Raw genomic sequence first — 20,422 nt, 5'->3', positions numbered from 1 at the left:
TCTGTTATTTATCAATATAAAATAACTACCAGATATGATCAGGAATATTTCCTAAGAACAAAGATATGATTGTAAACCTTGCTAATCATTTGACTCAGAAAATTACATTTCTAGCCTTATAAATTAGCATCAATGCACCATGCGTACTGACCTTATAAGGCCTCCAATCTTTTAGAATATTAATCTGGATACCATAAAACTACAAATTGACCATCGTAAATTGTCTCCTGATGTATATATTTTGTTAACGTTAGGTTAGTAGACGCTGCTTTTATTTGCTTGTGGAAATCTTTATCCTGTGTCTCTTTACCAAGCTGAGCCAAGTAGTGTGAACTGATTCTTCCTGACCTGGAGTCATCACAGAAGGTGCTCAGCCCCTCTGTCCACCCCAGAAACAAAATCTAGACACCGAACCTACCTTCCCAACCTGCTAGGCACACCTCCTCCCCTTTAAAACTAAACCTGATCCATAGGATAGATCTTAACTTAGCACACCAGTAGTCATTGTGTTCAGTGCTTTAAAATATCCTCAAATTTAGGAAAGAGCAACAGTATGCATTTATTTATCCCTTTGTCTTTCACCACATTGGGCACTTTATCTATTAGGACATGTTTCTGTTCATTTAGAAACTGGTTTGCAATTTTTGAAAGTCGGTTCAAAAACCCTCCTCACCGGGGATGTCAAGACAGGCATATGCCAGGAATCTGACCAGATGTAAGTTAAGGCCAGTAGCTTTCACCAGAGAAGGATGTGCAGTGTGGAAGACCTGTCTCTGCCCTTGAGGGCTTTTCAGTCTGGAGGAGATATCAGACAGGCGCATGAGGAAGTACATGCAAGGGGGCTGCCACATCCAGGTTAGAGAGGTTCAGGAAGGGCTTTCGGTGGCCGAGGTATCTGAGGCACAGCTGTTGACACGAGCAGCATGGCAGGAAGCTTTGGACAGGATTTCTCAAAGTATGGTGCCTGTACCATTGGTGGTGGTACAGTAAATGACTCTAGGAGGCCCCGGGCACAGAGTTAGCTCATCGTCTGTAACTTTACAAGACGCTTAGTCCCTTTCAGCTCCCTTGGAATCCTTTGCACCATTTTCAGAGAATGCCTGTGTTTGGGGCTCTGTGACCTTTGCCACCTTACTCACACTGACTCACCCCTTTTGTGCCATGCAGGTAGACATGGGGCTCATGGCCTTTGGCAGGCAGCAGTAGCTGGCTAGAAATGAATAGTATTGGGGTTTTTTCCCTCATTGAAATGATTTTTATGATTTAACAAATTTTTAATGATTTTCATGATTATGATATATTTCGGGGAGGAGTACCAGTTTCCAGCCACATTGTGTATATGGTTCCTTTTATAAATAATTTTTTTAAATAACATATTAAGTAACCAGAGGGAAATAAAATACAGATAGTAAGTACAAAACAATGGTAAGTATTTGCAGCACCATAGATGGACTGGGAGGGCATTAAGCTAAATGAAATGTCAGAGAAAGACAAATACTATATGATATCAGCAATATGTGGAATCTAAAAAATACAGCAAGCTAGTGAATATTACAGAAAAGAAGGAGACTCCCAGATCTAGCGAACAAATTAGTGGTTACCAGTGTGGGGGCAGCGAGGGGGGAAGCAGGAATACTGTGGTGGAAGAGTGGGCGGTACAAGCTGTTGGGTGTGCGATAGGCTCAAGGATGTATTGTCCAGCATGGGGAACAGAGCCAATATCTGGTAATAACTGTAAAGGGAAAATAACCTTTTAAAATTGTATAAATTTCTAAAAAAATTTTTTTAAAAAGAAAACAAAGGCAAGTCGTGATGGTGGTACTCAAAGAATGAGGGTTTAGAGTGTTGCTCAGGTAAGTACAGGATGGCTTTTTGGGTAGAGAGAGAGATTTCAGCAAATATGCCGGGGTGGAAAATGCAAGGCATTTTGAGGGAAAGGTGAGTCCAGAAGGTGGTGGAAGCCTAGAGATGTGCTGACAAGTCAGAACTAGGAAGGCTTCCTGCTCAGCCTGATTGCCAGCTAGGGGAACAGAGGGCTTGCGAGCCTTTTGGAATCACTGCTGGAGTCACACCCAAGTCTGCAAAGTGATTCAGAAGGGTTTTTGGGTCCCTGAGCCTTTAAGGCAGGGGTGGCTAACTCACATGTCTTGGCTAAGTTCCTGGCCCCCGTGGGCGTGTGGCCAGGTGGTAAACTGCACAGACCCTGTTTCTTAGCCCCTCTCACCCTCTGCCCCCAAATGTTACCCAAAGGTCAGATTTTTTTCTTGAGAAATGGCAAATGTAAATTTTTAGGTCGATGTTCCCAACTTTTGCATGTTCTTTACTAATTAGAAAAATAAAATGAAAACATTATGAGGGCCCATTTTGGGGTTGTTGAAAGTGTTCTGGAATTAGATAGAGATGAGTGTTGCCCACCGTGAATGCAATAAAAATCACTGAGTTTTACCCTTTTGAGAGGGTTACAATAGCGATTTTTATGTGATATAAATTTTATCTCAGTTTTAAAAAGAAAAAAAATCATGGGAGCCCAACCAAAACGTGTTTCCAGTCCCGAGTTTGTAAGCTCTGTTTTAAATGGAGAAATTACTCTTTGCTATTCTTGATAATTTCAGCATAAAGCACCTTTCCACAGGGGAGCCAGCAACCAGGAGTTAATGGGGGTCACATTGTAACCGTGCATTAACCTCTGGGCCTCTTTTTCTGCCTGTGGTCTCCAAGGCTTCTTCCATCTCTAAAAGTAGGACTGGTGACAGAAATGGGGAGAAGTGGGAGGGTGGCCTTAATTCTGGAGCACTGAGTGAGTGGGTGGAAAGACAAAGCTACGAAAAGGTGGGGGCTGCCAAAGTGTTTTAGAGAAGGGATTTATTTTGTTGTTATTTGGCAACTAGTGGTAAAATTGATTGGTTCTGTTATTTGCCAAAGTTTATTTTACCCAAGAATCTACCATTAGGGAAGTAATCCATCTCTAAGACAGCAAGTTAATGTACTCAGGGAAACATTTTTTAGTTCTTAAAAGAGATCGACTATAATGGCCTTTTTTAGTTATTTTCTTTAACTGAAAAAAGAGTTCGGTATACCAAGTATGACTCAACATCAAAGGATTATGATTATTTTAACAAAACTATTTGGCTCTATTATCTTTAATTCTAAATATAATTTTAAGTTAGCCAGTTTCAATAAGGACAAAATAGAAAGCTTAGGATTTTTATTTTATAACCCTAACAATTTTCAACCTTTTCTTTCTTAACAAACTAGCAAAGAAGGAGTCTATGCCTTTTTAAAAGTCCAGTTACTTATGAATTAGTCCTTAAAAAATGCCTTTTTTTAATATTAAAAAAGCAATATCTATCCTAAAAACGGAATTATCTTATCTCTGCAGAGTGTGGGTTATTCAATAATTTTTACCAGTTTCAAGTGCTATCAAAAGATGATTTTTTTTTTCGGATGCCTGTCTTTAGTTATGAACGGACTCATTTAGGATAAACTTTTTCCAAAGGATTATATCGCAATATTCGTTTCTTAGGTAAATTTGAGATATAATATTTGAGATATGATACCTAATTAAAGTTTTGAGATATGCTACCTAATTAAAATAATATAATTCATTTATAGGTTCTTATGTTGCTTGCGTCTTATACAAAACCAGTACCCTTTTCCCACTGCCTCCCCTGGCTTCCTGTTCCCTCAGAACAACCTGGGAATTTTTTTGACCCAGCAAGTGCATTTTAAAGATTAATTGAGCATTTATTATGGCAAGGAATAAATAATAAGTTATAACCAGTCCCAAAGATTTTACTTTCAGGGGAAATGGAAGCAGATAATTATGATATAAAGCAGTTTGCTGAAAGAGTGGGAGAGAGAACATTTCTGACAGGGTTAATGAATAAAGGCTTCAAGGAAGAAATATTTGGGAAGGATCATAGAGGAACGGATAGGATTTCACCCAAGATGGCGCCCCCTTGCTTCCTTCACATCTCTGCTCAAATGTCACCTTTCCAGAAAGGCCTTCCCTGACTACCCTGGATAAAATAGCGTAGTCTCCCCTCAACCGCCACTGTCTCCTCATTCTCCCCCAACACACACACACCCCTTATTTCTTTCTAGCCCCTGTCACTACTTGACATGTTTATACATATTTCTTTGTTTGTTTGTGTCTTAGGTCTCCCCCTGCTAGAATCTGTGCTTCTTGAGAGCAGGCACTTTGGCGCTCAGTAAAAAATGTGTCGAGTGAATGAATGAATGACTGACTGGGAGAAGGCTTTTCTGCTAAAAGTCTGTTTACTGTGTAGAGCTCCAAACTGGTATGGAAAATCCAAGTTCAGCTTTCTTCCAGGATGTTTATAAATTTGGCAAATTTGCCACCTCTTTGGGACCCAGTGAACACATTCTGTAGAAATTAGGGGGAGATTTTGATGCCTGTAACTAAATAACAAGTGTCATGAAAACAAATTATTATTACTCTTAACCTTCCTACCTTTTTCCCCAGCAACCTTCTGTAGACACTCACTGACTATACATCATTTAGGTTTAAATTATTTCTAAAATCCATGGGACTTGCACATGTCCTCTGGTTTCTGACATACAGGTACCCTGCTGGGCAGAATTCTAATTCCTAAAGAGCCAGTAGGAGTTCTGTAAGTTGGCTTTGAAGTGTAGTTACATTTATTTCTGTAAGGAAGGAACTGAACATAACTGTGTAAAGATGGCCAGGGATGGCCTATGGTAAACTGGGAAGGGTATTCTCCTTCTAAAGGTGGCTTCCAAAATTTACCTCAAGACCATGGTTCCCACGTGGGAATGTGGGCCCATTTTGGTCAGATATTATGATTATTCAAAAAAAAAACAACAAACCAGAAACACAGATACTGAGGTTAAATTTTTTGATTTTTAAAAATATGGAGAGACTTCTCTGGTGGTGCAGTGGTTAAGAATCTGCCTGCCAATGCAGGGGACATGGGTTTAATCCCTGCTCTGGGAAGATCCCACATGCCACAGAGCAACTAAACCTGTGCGCTGCAACTACTGAGCCCGCGCGCCTAGGGCCTGTACTCCGCAACAAGAGAAGCCGCTGCAATGAGAAGCCCGCGCATTGCAACGAAGAGTAGCCTCCGCTCTCTGCAACTAGAGAAAGCCCACATATAGCAGTGAAGACCAATGCAACCAATAAATAAATAAATAAATAAATTTATTTAAAAAAATATGGACCACTAATTTTCAGAAGAATACAACACTGTACAAGGCCAAAGAACGGGGTGTCCAGGTACAACCTCTACAAGGCATCCTGATCTAAATAAAACAGTGGAGCATACCAGAGCATTAGGAGCAGGGGAAAAAGGTTAGAAAGAGGGGTAGAAACCGCTTCACAGAGAACCTAAGTGCCACACTGGAGCAGCTAGCAGTAAGCACACTGCTTCTGTAAACCACTGGGTTTTTTTTTTTTTCAAGGTTATTATATCCTGGAATTTTAGAGCTTCGGTATATCTTTATACTTGGAATGAGATGGTTCACTTTAAGGCCCAGCAAATCCCATCTTACCATTTGCTTACCTTTAATGGGATCTAGCCTCTTAGGACTTGACGTGGCTATAAAATGCTTGACGAGCTTAACCTTTTCATACAGTTATTGGGGAAAGGTTTTGACAAGAATGTTGGGAGGCTGTGCCAAGATGCATATTTGACAGATGCCCAAGCTGAGGCCAAGAGGTTACTGCTCCTAAAATACTCAAACAGATGGGTTTGGGATATTTTCATGGTAGATTCCAGAACATGTGCTGTAGGGATTGAGTTAGCTAAATATGGTCACTTCGCCAAACAAAAGTGGTTGGTTATTCTGTATGTTCTGGCGAAGGACAGAGGAGAAAAGCCTTAGACAAAAAAAAAAAAAAAAAAAAAAAGAGAGAGAGAGAGAGAAAATGCATATCTTTTATGTAGATTCCTCTCCTTTAAAACAAAAAGTATTTGACATCCCACAGGTGGGGCTGTGTTTTTGTCCATGGAGTATAAGTAAATTCATTTGTTGAGCTCTAAATATATGAAATTGAATTGATTTCCTGACACATCTTCATGAATTGCTGAAGACATAATGATAGGTTCCATGGAAGCAGGTTAGCACAGTGGGGTTTGTTTCAGTCCGTGGCAGCTAGAGGGCACGTGTTAAGCACTTTGAAGAATAGATCGATGAAGAGAGTGGTACCGTAGTGGTCAAGGATTGTAATCAAGTAAGATGAGGTAAGAATTTAACTCTCCCACAAGGCAGAAAATACATTAGAAGGGGGAACACTTTATTCTTTCCTTTGAATGTGGGAGATTACTTTGCCACTGGGAGCTTCTTGGAAGAGGTGGTGTTTAAACTGATCCTTAAAGGATGAGCAGGACTTTTTCAGGAGTGGAACACGGTAGACACAATTTTTATTTTTTTAATTTTTTTTTTCTTTTCTCTGATGTGTAAGACCCATCCTCCTTATTTTTTGGTTCAAGGAGTTGCTTTATCTTGGGGAGCAGAGAAGCTCTAAGAAGTGGGATTATGCAGCTGGCTCAGCAACATCATGGCATTTGATAGAAAATTCATAAATACCAAACATTCTCTTAATTTCACTTTTCTTACACAGCAGCCATGTGCCACAGTTGGCTACCACGTACCTGAGCTCTGCCCCTCATTAAATGCCCTCGGACGAGTCCCTCAACTGCTGAGCCTCTGTCCTCTCATCTGCTCCCTCAGGGTTAAGTGATAATCAGAGGACCAAACCAGAGCAAACCCTTTCATAAGCACATGAAAGTGTTACAGTGAAAATATTTTGCAAACTGTGGAATGCCATGCAAATGTCAGCTGTAATTTGATTGTCCAGTTGTCTTTGTTATACAGCCAGGAGCAGCCTGAGGAGACCAGAAAGGGTGTGTTAACCATTGATGCCAGTTTTAGGGGCTGGTTCAGTAACTAAACTGCACTCTAGTATGTTGGCTTTCAAAGTCTGTTACTGGTTTTCGAAGCATAGCATGAATATAAATATTCATCAGGAGCCAGGGCCTCTGGCAGGATGGGAGAACGTAGGGGGTGGAAAAGTATAGAAAGTCATGGAGCTTGTTTAGAGGATTTTCCTTTACAGTTTGGTGGAAGCTTGGATTATATCTACAGTAGAAAGGCTTCCTGTCCTCAAGAGAATGTGTAAATACACCCAGCTTAATTGAAAAGTCTTTAAGACCAACATAAGGTATCCTAATCCAACATAATAAATAAGGAAGGGTTCATTTAATTTAAAAAGAAAAAGAAGCATTCACTACAGTCAGTTTGGTATAAACACTTGTAGGATATTTTTATTTAATTTTTCCAACCCAGATGAAGCCTAGTGATAGTGTTAGGCCCTGTTCAAATTTTGGTTAAAGTATCATTTAAAGAGATTAACTTTCTCTTTGAGGCTTTAATATAGTAAGCTCTATTCTGAAAACATTTTCTCTGGATTCTGTGCACAAGCTCACATCTACATTTTGGTGGGAAAAAAATTTGAGGGGGAGTTACATCTATTCATAGGCTACGTACAGCACAGCTTCATGGCCAAAGTATGTCTGTTTGAAAATTGTAAAGTACAGTGATGTAGGCCGAGCTGCGTGCTCATCTGCCCCACCTCTCACCGCTCCCCCCCCCCCCCAGCCACGTTAGACTGAGTGTCTGGAGAGAAAGGATAGGTTATTCACCTCTGAAACCACAATATCTGATACATCATAAACACTCAGAAGTTTTGTTGAATGATTCATGTCTTTGGGTTAATGTCCTCTCTTCTCTCCTCACTCCTGTTTCACAAGACTCGATCATCCCATACCAGCGGGACTTCAACAATACCTACCTTAATAATAAGGGTGACAACATTAACGACAACAGCAATAATAGTTCACGTTAATTGACGCAGTTTTTAAATATCTGGTGCTATCTTGAGTACTTTATATGGATTATTCTCATTTAATCTTCATAAAAACCTCCGGTATCCTCATTTGCACATGGGGAAACTGAGGCACAGAGCGGCTAGGGAATTAGCCCCAGGGACACTCAGTGGCAGAACCAGTCTTCCGACCCTGACGGTGTGCCTCTGGAGCCCACGCTCACAGTCACCACATTGCCTGGCTTTGCCTGACTCTGTTTGCACGAAACAATTGTGAATCTGTTCCAGAGGGATGGCAAGAACTCAAGTCAATTTGTTAGCCAATAATTTTCCCTGGCCTTATACTACAAATTTGTTAATGGGTCATCTGTGAAGTTAGTTTGGAAAACTTGGTTAAGTAAAGTTAAAATGTTCCTTTACTGGACTAATGCTCAAGACCTTTAATATTATTTGTATATTTTTTGCAACTCAAATGGGACCTTCATATATACCATTTCCCAAACTTATTTATCTACAGGGACTCACCACCCCCCGCCAAGACTCTTAACTTCTTTTTTTTTTTTTTTTTATAAATTTATTTATTTATTTATTATTTTATTGTCTGTGCTGGGTCTTTTTTTTGCTGTGTGCGGGCTTTCATTTTAGTTGCGGTGAGTGGGGGCTACTCTTCGTTGCAGTGCGTGGGCTCCTCGTTGCCATGGCTTCTCTTGTTGCGGAGCTCGGGCTCTAGGCACGTGGGCTTCAGCAGTTGCAGCACGTGGGCTCAATAGTTGTGGCTCATGGGCTCTAACGCGCAGGCTAAATAGTTGTGGTGCACGGGCTTAGTTGCTCCACGGCATGTGGGATCTTCCTGGAGCAGGGATCAAACCCATGTCCCCTGCATTGGCAGGCGGATTCTCAACCACTGTGCCACCTAGGAAGCCCAAGACTCTTAACTTCTTGAGGAATTAGTCTTTGTTTTAAACATAATTTGGAATAAACTGGCTAATGCTCTTGGGATTCCCAAGAAACGTCTCAGGTTCTAAATATTTGGGTAACCCTTACTTTTGACCCTGTCTTATTTAGTCTTGAGAGTCTTTAGCGCTTGAGTACTTAAGTAGTCTTTAGTGACCACTTACATTTACCTGCTGAAATAGTCACAGATTTGTTGTCAAAGTGTAATTACTAACAGTGTCCTTTTCAAAGGGATCCCATCTGGATGATAAAGTCTGCACAGTTGCTCTAATCATAACCTCCCCCTCCCCCAATTAAAGACCTCTGTTTCATACTTGCTACCTCCTCACCACTCACTGAAGGACTCATTGCTACTGCGTGTATGGGAACACAGGTAATAGCCATGTGCCTCTGGCATCTCTCCATTTTACATCAGAGTCATGCAAGGAATTACAGAGTTCCATACTGGAATTACCCAGTTTATAGTCTCTCATCACTCAGAAGTAGCATTCTTAAGAACTGCAAGTCTTTTAAGACTTCTTCACCCTGCTCAGTATCTATCTATTCCTATATATGCTTATCTATACAGAAAAGACAGCAACTCTGAAAGGATACCAAAAGTCTAAGAACAGTTGTTGGCTCTGGACAGCAGTGGTTGGGGTCAGGACTGTACAGTGGCGGCAATGCTGAGAGAGACACTTCTCATTTTAAATATTTACATTCTGGCTTTTGAGTAATGTAAGCGTATTATTTTTTTTAATTATATTTTAAAATGTTTTAAAACTACTCTGGGATTTCCCTGGAAATACAAGCTATTTCAAGCCCAGCTGAATTGATTTACCTTATGGAATCCATTTCTTCTTCCCCCCCAGGGAGACCTGGTCTCTTTTTCTTTTCTTTTCTTTTTTTTTTTCTTTTATTTCATTTCACTTAGTCAAATATTAGGTCTTCCTATACTTCGAGAGAGAACTTTTTTATGCTTATGTAGAGTAGCATAATTCTTAAGAAAATAGCTTGGAGTTGGACATATCTGGGATCAAGTCCATCTCTTCTACTTACTGACTATATGGGCTTGAGAAAGCAACTTGATTTCTCTGGGCCTCAGTTACCCTATCTGTAAATGGGAATAATAACAACCTCCCTCCTGGGATTGTGGTGAAGATTCAGTAAGACAATGCAGATTCTAGGCAGTTCTGGGGATAATGTAGTGTAAGTTCAAAATATGGTGGCTGGCCAGTGGGTTCTCATGACTGTAAACTTCTCACTCTGACCTTGAGTAGCCACAAAACTCATTTCTATTCCTGTAAACTCTGTCCTAATACTTACAAGACTGACATTCCATGGGATCCAACCATACCACTTCATATACATATCATCTAACTTTCTTCCAATCCTGGTATTAGTGCACCTAGAGGTGGCAGGGATATCTTGTCAGAGTTCATGCCTTCCAGAAAGCAATCAAGGCATCACATGATTCCTGGAGAAAATTAACCAAAAAGAAAAAAAAAAAAGCAGAGATGAAGTCTAATATGAGGTAAAGGTGTTGAAACTTAGGAAATGACATTTTCAATTTCAAAATCATCATGAAACACAAAACTAAGCCTCAGGAATCAAAGATACACAATTGAACCCAAAATCGTGATGAAAAGATTCCAGCATTCAAGCAACAAAAACAGCCCGCGATCACACAGGGAAAGGCTTCATAGTGTCTTCTTTAGGACATACTTTCTCTTGTCCACAAATTTGGAAATAGAAGATATAAGGAGAAATGAGTAGAAAGAACACAGTGTATGTAAATATTGGGTTTGAACTCCTGCTTCTCTATCGCAAATGTATTAAATAAGGGAGCAAAACTCAGTGTGCATTTGTGGTCTGTCCTCAGGAGCCCAGCACGCTGTCAGGGGTTTTCTGATTTGCAATTCAACTCTCACTTAACCCATACCACCTTGAAATGATGCCCCACTTAGCAGATGAGAAAACAGATTCAAAGAAATTAAATTGTACCCATGTCTACAACCCAGGACTCTTGACCTTGATCTTTTGTTTCCATCCATGCTGTTCTTACTTGGCAGGAAGCCCTGCCTTTGGATCTCTGGTTCTTTGGGAAGCTTTGGGAAATCTGGGAAAGAAGCCGTGACTTTATGGAGTAATCTCTTTGGCCACTGTGGGTTTTCACTTTGGCTTTATATGTGGCCCATTTCCTTTCCTTTTTTCCCTGTTGTACAACTTTGTATGGATATTGATACTTTTTTGTCTTTTTTTTTGGGGGGGGGGGCTTCAATTCTGTTCTCTGTGGGCCAGTTTTCTCTAGACAAAATACACTTGTGTTACTTATCAGAGTCCTTATGGTACTAGGTCTATTGCTATCAACAGATTCAGCACCTAAGAAAAAAGAGAAATTTCCTGATAAAGAAAATTTTAATATATGTTAGTTTTTTTAATGTCATCATGGAAAAGGATCTATAACTCCTTATTCACTGAACTATGTGAGGTCTCTGTTTTCACATAACCATCTGGCATTTTGCATTTCTAAGCTCCATATTACTTCTGGAAGGAGTAGATTAATTTTCACCAAATGTCATTCAGTACTAGAGCGCGTCAGAAGGTATTTGAAGTTTAATTTGTTTTCTTTAAACAAACCTGTGGAGAAAGCTGCTTAGTGCCAGGCGTTGTGTGAGATCCTCCCCTGTGGTCCATGTCCTTTTGTCTTTGCAACAACTCCAAGAGATGGGGATCATTATTCCCATCTTGTAGACGGGGAAACTGAGTCTCAGTAGTATCCCTGAGCAGTATGGCAGTTCATGGAACCATCAGCTACAGAATATTGGACTTTAAAGGTACACTCTTCTTTTCCAGGACCCTGGGGAAATTAGTTGCCACAGGAAATGTGTATTAGTTCTCACTAAAGGGTTATATGTACTGCAGTTTTGTTTTGTTTTGTTTTACTTTATATGGTTTTGATGAAAAAATTCTAATATGTGTTAAAAGGTATGTTTTTAAGACGGTCAACTCATGACTTATAAAAATACAAAATGGACATACAAAATTTTAACTTAACTCTTTAACTAATGAGGAATCAGTAAGCTCTTATAATCGTTTCAAAGGAGAATGCCAAGTGCAACACAAGCAGGCAAGAAAATGAGGACGCAATTGCACCTCTAGACAGAATTTATTTGTATCTCTGTGGACAAAAGCTATTTGCAATAGTACAGGATTTACTTACAGAGCTGTGAAATAGCTACATGAAGAACAAGGAAAGGAATCTGTAAGGGGGTGCTTTGCAATTCCCAGTACTCCATGGAAAACCACCCACTGATTTTTTTTTTCTTTTTTTGGCTCCTTTTAAAGTCACCATCTTCCCTGACATTTGTCTTCTTTAATATGTTGCCTTTTAAAATGAGCATGTGCTTTTCTGAAGGTGGCAGGAGACACAGAGTGAATGGCTTAGCTTGACCCTGTGATGAGGCATACCATTGGTTTTCAACCACTTGGGGTCAGAAAAATACACACACACCCAAGTTTGCATTCGCCATCAGGTTAAGGACCTTAGATGTATTGATTTTCTCAAGACTGTGTTCTTTTGCGTTAGGGGCTCCATCTGTGTGACCTGAGGGTGATTGGAGGTTAAGGTTCCTGGCACTTGGCTTTTCTCTCTGGATAAGATTGCGTCCAGCTTGCGGCCATGGTCATTGCTTCTGGTTTTTCCAGGGTCAGCGTCTCTCAACAGTTTGAATCTCTGCTGCTTCTGCTGGCTGTGGCTCTCTCCCCACCTCTCACTCTCTTTTTCTTTCTTTTTGTTTGTTGTTTCTTCTCTATCTTGCTGAATTTCCCACTTTGGAATTTTTGATTGTGGAGTCTGGTGTCACAGACACATCAGCAGTGTCCCCACAATTCCTTGCTTTTCTCCTGGAGCACTACCAAATCCCAATATCGGGGGCTCAACTCTTCGCTGTTTAACTTCTTGTGACAGTGTTTACTGTTGGTTATGGCCCCTTTCTTATCCCCAAAGCTGTCTTTTTTACTAAGCCCTATTTAGATTTGGAGTAATTCAAATGCACAAGAGCTAAGGTCTTACATATTTGTTTAAAGAACTTTTACTAACAGACCACAACAGCTAAGCATGCTCTCCAAATTGTTTTCTTTTCCATCCTTCCTAACACTGGGCCCACTGGATCAAATTTTAACTAGGCAAGAATTAGCAATGACATATGTGCATCTGTAGTCACCGTTTAAAAGTTCCAAGTATAACAAATTTGGTGGGTGAAAAAATTATGTATTTGCTGGTGAGGTTGTAAAGAAAGTGACTTGAGTACTTCACTATATTAGCAATTTCTTATTTGGGATAATGTTGTGGATAGTTTTTTTTAATTTCAGAAACCTATAGTTTTCCATTAATTAATGTCATGGAAAAGTTTGGGGGTTTTTTCTCCCTTTTAAGCACTTTTTTTCTTGTGTACATGGGTCATTATAGCTGTAACATCAGTATTTATCTCCAAATTTATAATTGTTGATGTTAAAACCAGGATTCCCGAAATATCAGTTTGCCTTGCAGCAAACATTGCTGAAATGGACTATTTGATTAAGCCAAGAGAGGAGGTGTAAAGACATAGAGGAGGGGCAGTGAGATAAGTAGGTGTCAAGTAATAATCACATGTATTTCTGAAAACAATCTTAAATAGTTTTGATATAGTGGTAATCCTTTGTATGTTTTGGATATAAGGCATTATTTTTTATTAGTTAACAACAGATATATTTTCAAGCACAAGTGAATCAGTACTTCCAGCACTTTCTCCTTTGAGGACATCTCCTATTCGTACATCTTAGTTGCTTCCCAGAGCATACTTTTGGTTGCATGTTTCATCATAGGTCCAGACAGAGGGAGAGGTGGGCCTATGTTTAATCTTCCACTGTAGCTCAAGTCAGAACCATTGTACCCTGCTTTTATGCTAAATATTTGTATTATTGCCCTTTGATGGTTTCTCATAGTACAGAATAAGTCTTTCCTCTTTATTTTTTTACATTTCCATTTTTAAATTATAGTTAATTTACAATGTATTAGCCTCAAGTATACACTAAAGTGATTCAGATAGATGTGTGTGTATATATATATATATATATATATATATATATATATTTTTTTTTTTTTTTAAGATTCTTTTCCATTATAGGTTATTACAAGACATTGAATATAGTTCCCTGTGCTATACAGTAGGTCCTTGTTGTTCATCTGTTTTATACATAGTAGTGTGTAGATGTTAATCTCAAACTCCTAAATTGTCTCCCCCTCATCACTTCTGGTAACCATAAGTTTGCTTTTTATGCCTGTGAGTCTGTTTCTGTTTTGTAAATAAATTCATTTGTGTCATATTTTAGATTCCACATTTAAGTGATATCATATGATATTTGTCTATCTCTGCTGACAACTTCATTTAGTATGATCATCTCTGGGTCCATCCATGTTGCTGCAAATGGCAATATTTCGTTCTCTTTTATGGCTAATATTCCATTGTGTATATATACCACTTCTTCTTTATCCATTTATCTGTCAGTGGACACTTAAGTTGCTAAATCTTTCCTCTTTAAAAGAACTGATTGATGACAGTAAGAGAAACCATACTCTGGGGTGCACTTCAAAGGAAGAAAACCACATATTTAACCAGGTAAAGCAAATATCTGTTTCTCTAGCTTTTAAAACAAACAAACAAAACACCCACATATGTATTTAGAACTCTTATTTTGCAGGTCAACATGTTTTCACAGAAAAGTATTTAAGTATAGTGAAGAGAGGGGGGCAGCTGGCTTCTGCTTCTGTCAGAAGTGTTGTGTATTGAAATATATGCAGTTTATTGTATGTCAACTGTATCTCAATGAAAGTTCTTAAAGGAAAACAAAAAAAAGAAGTGCCGTGTACCAGGCACCCTCGTAGGCCCAGGGGATGACGCAGTGAATAAAATCTACAACATCTGCTCTCAAAGTGCTTAGATTCTAGTAAAGGCAGGCAGGCAATGAAAGTGTAAGCAATGCTGAGGATTTTAAGAACAAGGAAGTGTGATGGTTAGCAAAGAATTAAGTGAAGCATCATTTTCTAATTTACATTTTTCTAAAACCTTGGCTGTCATGTGGGAGGAGATTGGAAAGGGGCTTGGATGGGCTGTTGTCCATGGAGATGGAGGGAAGTGGATAGAATTTAGAGAATTGGAGGAAGGTAGGATGGCAAGAGCTTGGCAATGGACTGGATAAGGGAGGGTATGGTATGGTGGATGACTCCCAGTCTCTGACGTGAGCACAAGGATGGAAGGGATGCTATTAATTAAGATAGTAAAGAATGGAGGAGGAACACTTTGGGGGCAGGAGGGAATCGAGGATTCAGTTTTGGACACGGTGCATTTGAGATGCCTGCAAAATAGCCAAGGAAAAGTAAAAACCTTGAGTGCATTTGCAAAATGAGTCCGGAAAGGAGGTCAGGGCTGAGTTATAACGGTGGGAGTCATTGGCACATGGGTGATATCTGAAGCCCTGGGAGTGGATGAGATCACACAGGGGTGAGGATTGTGAAGGAGAAAAATTTGATCCAGGACTAGCTGTGAGATACACCAGACATTTAATTGATCTAGTGGAGGATGTGGAACTGACAAACAAGCATGAGCAGGAATGGCTAAAGGCAGTTAATTTGCAAGAAAAAATAATCGTATTTCATGATCACAGACTACACAGTCCTGGCCAGCAACTCTCAACCACAACTCCCAGTTGGCTCTGAAAAAGCCTTCACTAATGCTAGGAAAGAAATCTACTGTATGCATGTCTTCCCTGCAAAGAGGGAGAAAGAGCTTCATCCTCGTTTTCAAAGATGACTGTACTAGATATAATCCAAAGGATAAAATGAAAGTAGGAAGCTGCTGCTGTGTTTTTAGAGCAGGGTTTGAAGTTCCTCTGAAACAAATGTGAAAGCCTCACAGGTCAACTTCTCTGTCCTGGTTCAGTTTGGGTTCCTAGTAAATGGGGAACAATCTTGCTTAGCAGGCAGCAACCTTTCTCTTGCAAGAAGTTAAAGTGCTACACCATGAAGTTTTTTTGTCTTTATGTTTGCAATTAAATGGGACATTTAGATTTAATAAGAAAAGTAGCTTAAAAGAGGTACGAACTTCCAAGTCCAGCCTTGGAAAAAGAAGCACAGGGGAATCTTTTAAATCCATCTGCATCTGGTTTCATTATTTCACAATGTACAGTATTGCCATTGTACAGGCATTGCAGTAAATCCCAGATGGGATGTTTGTAGACTGTGCCACATTCTAATCAGTTAAAAACAGAATAACCTATCAACTTTATATAAGATAAATTCCTGAAATCCTAGTTAGTTACTGTGTATCTGAAAATTTGGGCAAGTCCCTTCCTATATAAATCAGGTTTATTATTTGTAGAGGTCTGTTTCTTAAGTTCAGTCATGGAAGATGGTCCCTGGTCTTTTTTTATTATTATTATTATTATTTATTTTTTTATTGGAATATAGTTGCTTTACACTCGTACCAGTTTTTGAGGTACCCCAAAGTCAATCAGCTGTATTTATACACACATCCCCATATTCCCTCCCTCCCTCAACTCCCCCCGACCCAGTCCCTGGTCTTAATATGGTAATATTAACTATACATGTGCCATTCATTTTCACATCAGTTCCTTAGTGCGAAACCATACACTTTTGCAAACCATTGAAGAGTGGGAATAGAAATAGACTGCTGCTTAAATGATGAAAATATTAAAAAGCTTGGAAACTTTCTTCATCAAGTTGGCTATTTCTCTTGCTTTTTCACTTTCCTTTTCTTTCTCAAAATCTGTTTCAGTTCTTCTTCTGCAGTTTCAGTTCACATTTCACAAATTTAAAGATCCACATTTGTGAGGGCACCATTTCTAGTTCAGTCAAGTTGTTCTTTCAGGATGTATGGCCGTGTATATTTCTGAATGACGTCCTGGTCATCAGGAATCACTTGGCAGCTACCTGTACTATATACCAGGAGCTACTTTGGCCCAAATTGCAAATCTGACATGGAAGTTCCACACTGAGGGAGTTACTCTGTTATGTACCTTCCCAGCCTGGATTTGGGAGCGGCTACCTCTTTTTTTCTAATGTTGCTAACCTGTCCAAACTAGAAATAATTTCCTTATTATTTCTAATAATATCATTAATGCACTGACTCATTCCTACATATCTGTATTTTTAAGCCTTTCATCTTTCATCACTGAACGACTGCTTTCCAACACCCAAGCACCTAGGAGAAGAGGGAGGAAGCACAGTTGTAGTGGAGCAGAGTGGGGGAGAATTTTGGAGAAAAATTAAACTCGGTTTGGGGAATAAACATTTATTGAGCATCTTCACTGACTGGCTGTAAGTTAAGAGCATCACGTAGGGTCTCATTAATATTTAATACTTATAACCCTTATTGTTTGTATTTTAAATCTTTGTCCAATTAAATTATAATAATTACAAAAGTAAAGTCTAAGCGTCTGCTTTTTCAAAGTATGTTGTTCATGTGGCACATTTCATTAGCTCATACAGTAGGGTTATTTCCTCAAATCGTATAAAAATTTAAAGGGCATAATGGCCATTCATTAGAAATAGCAAGTGACAATAAGCTCTCCAAGGAATATTTCTTTCCAACATTCAACTTTGGAGAGTTGAAATTCAGGGTGGTTAGGATGATCAAACTGGCAGGTGCTGACCAATGTCAGGAAATTTGACTTTTTGCAAATTTTGGACTATTAAAGCAGGGCTTTCCTTTTGATTAGCTTCTATGAATTTGTCAATTTACTCAATATCATGGCTGTGTTATTTATCCCTCTTACATTTAAATGGGTTTCTTTAAATCATTCTTGGTTACTGTTGCTCAGAGAACAATTATAGAGTTGATTTTATATTCCTTATGTAATATACAATTAAAACTAGGGAAAATTGCATAAAAACTTACTGCCTCCTGAGACATACTATCTTGATAATCAGAGCCCTTTAACTTTTTTTTTTATTTTAGCATTTTAAAAAATTTTATTGGAGTGTAGTTGATTTACAATGTTGTATTAGCTTCAGGTGTACAGCAAAGTGATTCAGTTATACATATACATATATTAATTCTTTTTCAGATTTTTTTTCCCATATAGGTTATTACAGAATATTGAGTAGAGTTCCCTGTATTATACAGTATGTCCTTGTTGATTATCTATTTTGTATATAGTAGTGTGTGTATGTTAATCCCAAGCTCCTGATTTATACCTCCCCACCCCCCACCTAGAGCCCTTAAACTTCTAAACAAAGTATTGGCTACAAAGCAGAAGGTATAAAACACTCGAATTGCCAAAAACCTTAAAGATTATGCACAGCCACCCATTAATTTCACCAATGAGAACCTAATTCCCCAAAGTGTAGGAAAATTATTTTAGTTCTTTTCTGTACAGAAATTAATTTCAGTAAATGGGAGGCAAAACATAGAATGGAAAAATTGGAAGGAAAATACTCTTTCAGATGAGATTTTTAATTTGCTTCTCTTGCTGATATTTACTGAATTTTTATCCCCCTCCCCTTTGTTTTTAGTGGCCACAGATGTCTTTAATTCCAAAAACCTGGCCGTTCAGGCACAAAAGAAGATCTTGGGTAAAATGGCATCCAAATCCATCGCTACCACCTTAATTGATGACACGAGCAGCGAAGTGCTGGATGAGCTCTATAGGGTGACCAAGGAGTACACCCAGAACAAGAAGGAGGCAGAGAAAATCATCAAAAACCTCATCAAAACAGTCATCAAGCTGGCCATTCTTTACAGGAATAATCAGTTTAACCAAGATGAGCTAGCACTGATGGAGAAATTTAAGAAGAAAGTTCATCAACTTGCTATGACCGTGGTCAGTTTCCACCAGGTGGATTTCACCTTTGACCGGAACGTGTTATCCAGGCTGTTAAATGAGTGTAGAGAGATGCTCCACCAGATCATCCAGCGTCACCTCACTGCCAAGTCACACGGACGGGTTAATAATGTCTTTGATCATTTTTCAGATTGTGATTTCTTGGCCGCCTTGTATAATCCCTTTGGAAATTTTAAACCGCACTTACAAAAACTGTGTGATGGTATCAACAAAATGTTAGATGAAGAGAACATATGAGCGTGTGAGTTGAGATCGTGACTGCTCGTGATTTGTTTGAAGACGGAGCACTGCTGATTTATGAAGGAAAAAAAGAATAATGTTTTAAAGATTACACATATTTCAGAAAGACTTTGCCCGATTCAGTTGTCAGGCATTAATGATAATGTTTATGAGGCTTGTTTTCTTTGAAGCAAAACATATTGCCAAATATTCTACTAATAGCTTCCCAACGGTTAACGGATCACGGGAAAGATGTGTGGTTGCATGATGCAAATACAGAGTTATGTAAAGAAAGATACATGTAGCTCCAAACCTCAAGACATCTTTTTTAAGGCAGTTTTGTGTTGGTGGCACATTGGATATTTCTAACGTGTACAGAATTGTGTATTTTGATTCACCTTTATTCCTTACTATGTATGTGTACCTCTTTTAAAAAGCCAAGAACTATCTCTTACTGTCACTTGTCCTTTTGAAACAATTCCGTTTTCAAGTTTACCTTTTGTTAAAAATTCTTTTGTTAAAGACTTTGTCGTTGACATTCAAGAATTCCATCTTAATTAAGAATTAAGACATTCAAGAATTGACAGTCAAATTGAACCCTCAGAAAAATAGAAAACTGCTTCTCTGAAATCAGTATGGTAGAAACCAGTTGTATTTGACATCATGAATAATGTCTAACATAAGACTGTGCTTCTGCAATTGAGTCCTGGTTTTTAGTAGCAACAGTAAAACTTCCCAAAACATGAAAATTCCCCCAAATGGCATACCATTGCCTTGAAATGCTTGCTGAGGGCTTAACTTTTATGTCATCTTGAAAATGTGCTGACAGAACCTGCATTTTTCATATCTGTTTTAAATGTAAGAGACAAAGTGGAAATCTAGATCATTCCTGATATTGGGACAATAAAAAGTAATTGGTTTTAAGAATGATAAAACAATCTTTACTTTAGAGATGAGCCCATCAGGATAACTTAATTTAGGGGGATGAAAGGCAAAAGGGAAGAAAGGATATTGCTACGAGAACATGAGAATGAAAATTAGAGCGTTTCAATGTTTAGTAAGGTTTGATAGGTAAATAAAGAATGTCACTTTTTTATTTAACTGATAAGGTTTTTTTGCTATTTTGTTATTTGCTATTTTGATGAGTAAACCAAAGAATATTTGCATTCCAAGCAGTTTGTGTGTTGTTTCTATATAATTTTGTATGTGTGAATGATAAAGTAAGCATTTGCTTATTTTGTAAAAAAGAAATAGAACCCCCCTGGCCAACTATATCACCTAGGAAATAACAGACTCAGTCACCAGTGCTAAGTATTTGCATTGTCACTCAGTCTGTGATTTAGTGTTCTCCTTTGCCTTGAACTTGCCTGCCTCCCAGCGTATTGACATTAAAATAATAGCTCACCAGGAAAGGGCCTACAACTAAAAATTCCAGAGGTTGAGATTTTCTTTAACCCACTGCAGTCTAGAGGAGGTGGTGACTTTCTCTGGGACCCT

At 38.8% G+C, this 20,422-nt stretch overlaps 1 protein-coding gene across 3 annotated transcripts in view; it reads left to right on the top strand.

The window, feature by feature from the left end:
- The window catches only part of TNFAIP8 (TNF alpha induced protein 8), a 124,206-nt gene extending 104,109 nt beyond the window's left edge, over positions 1 to 20,097 (top strand). For all 3 annotated transcript variants that reach the window (XM_057736894.1, XM_057736885.1, XM_057736876.1), the window contains exon 2: positions 18,378 to 20,097. In XM_057736894.1, the coding sequence (XP_057592877.1) occupies positions 18,378 to 18,943 (566 nt within the window). In that variant the 3' untranslated portion in view covers positions 18,944 to 20,097. The remainder of the gene's footprint in view (positions 1 to 18,377) is intronic.
- The last annotated feature ends 325 nt before the right edge of the window (positions 20,098 to 20,422 follow it).

This window comes from Hippopotamus amphibius, chromosome 1 (genome assembly GCF_030028045.1).
Source record: "Hippopotamus amphibius kiboko isolate mHipAmp2 chromosome 1, mHipAmp2.hap2, whole genome shotgun sequence".
In the NCBI taxonomy this organism is placed as follows: Eukaryota; Metazoa; Chordata; class Mammalia; order Artiodactyla; family Hippopotamidae; genus Hippopotamus; species Hippopotamus amphibius.
The sequence above is the reverse complement of the archived record's forward strand: the minus strand, read 5'-3'. Positions and strand labels throughout refer to the sequence as shown.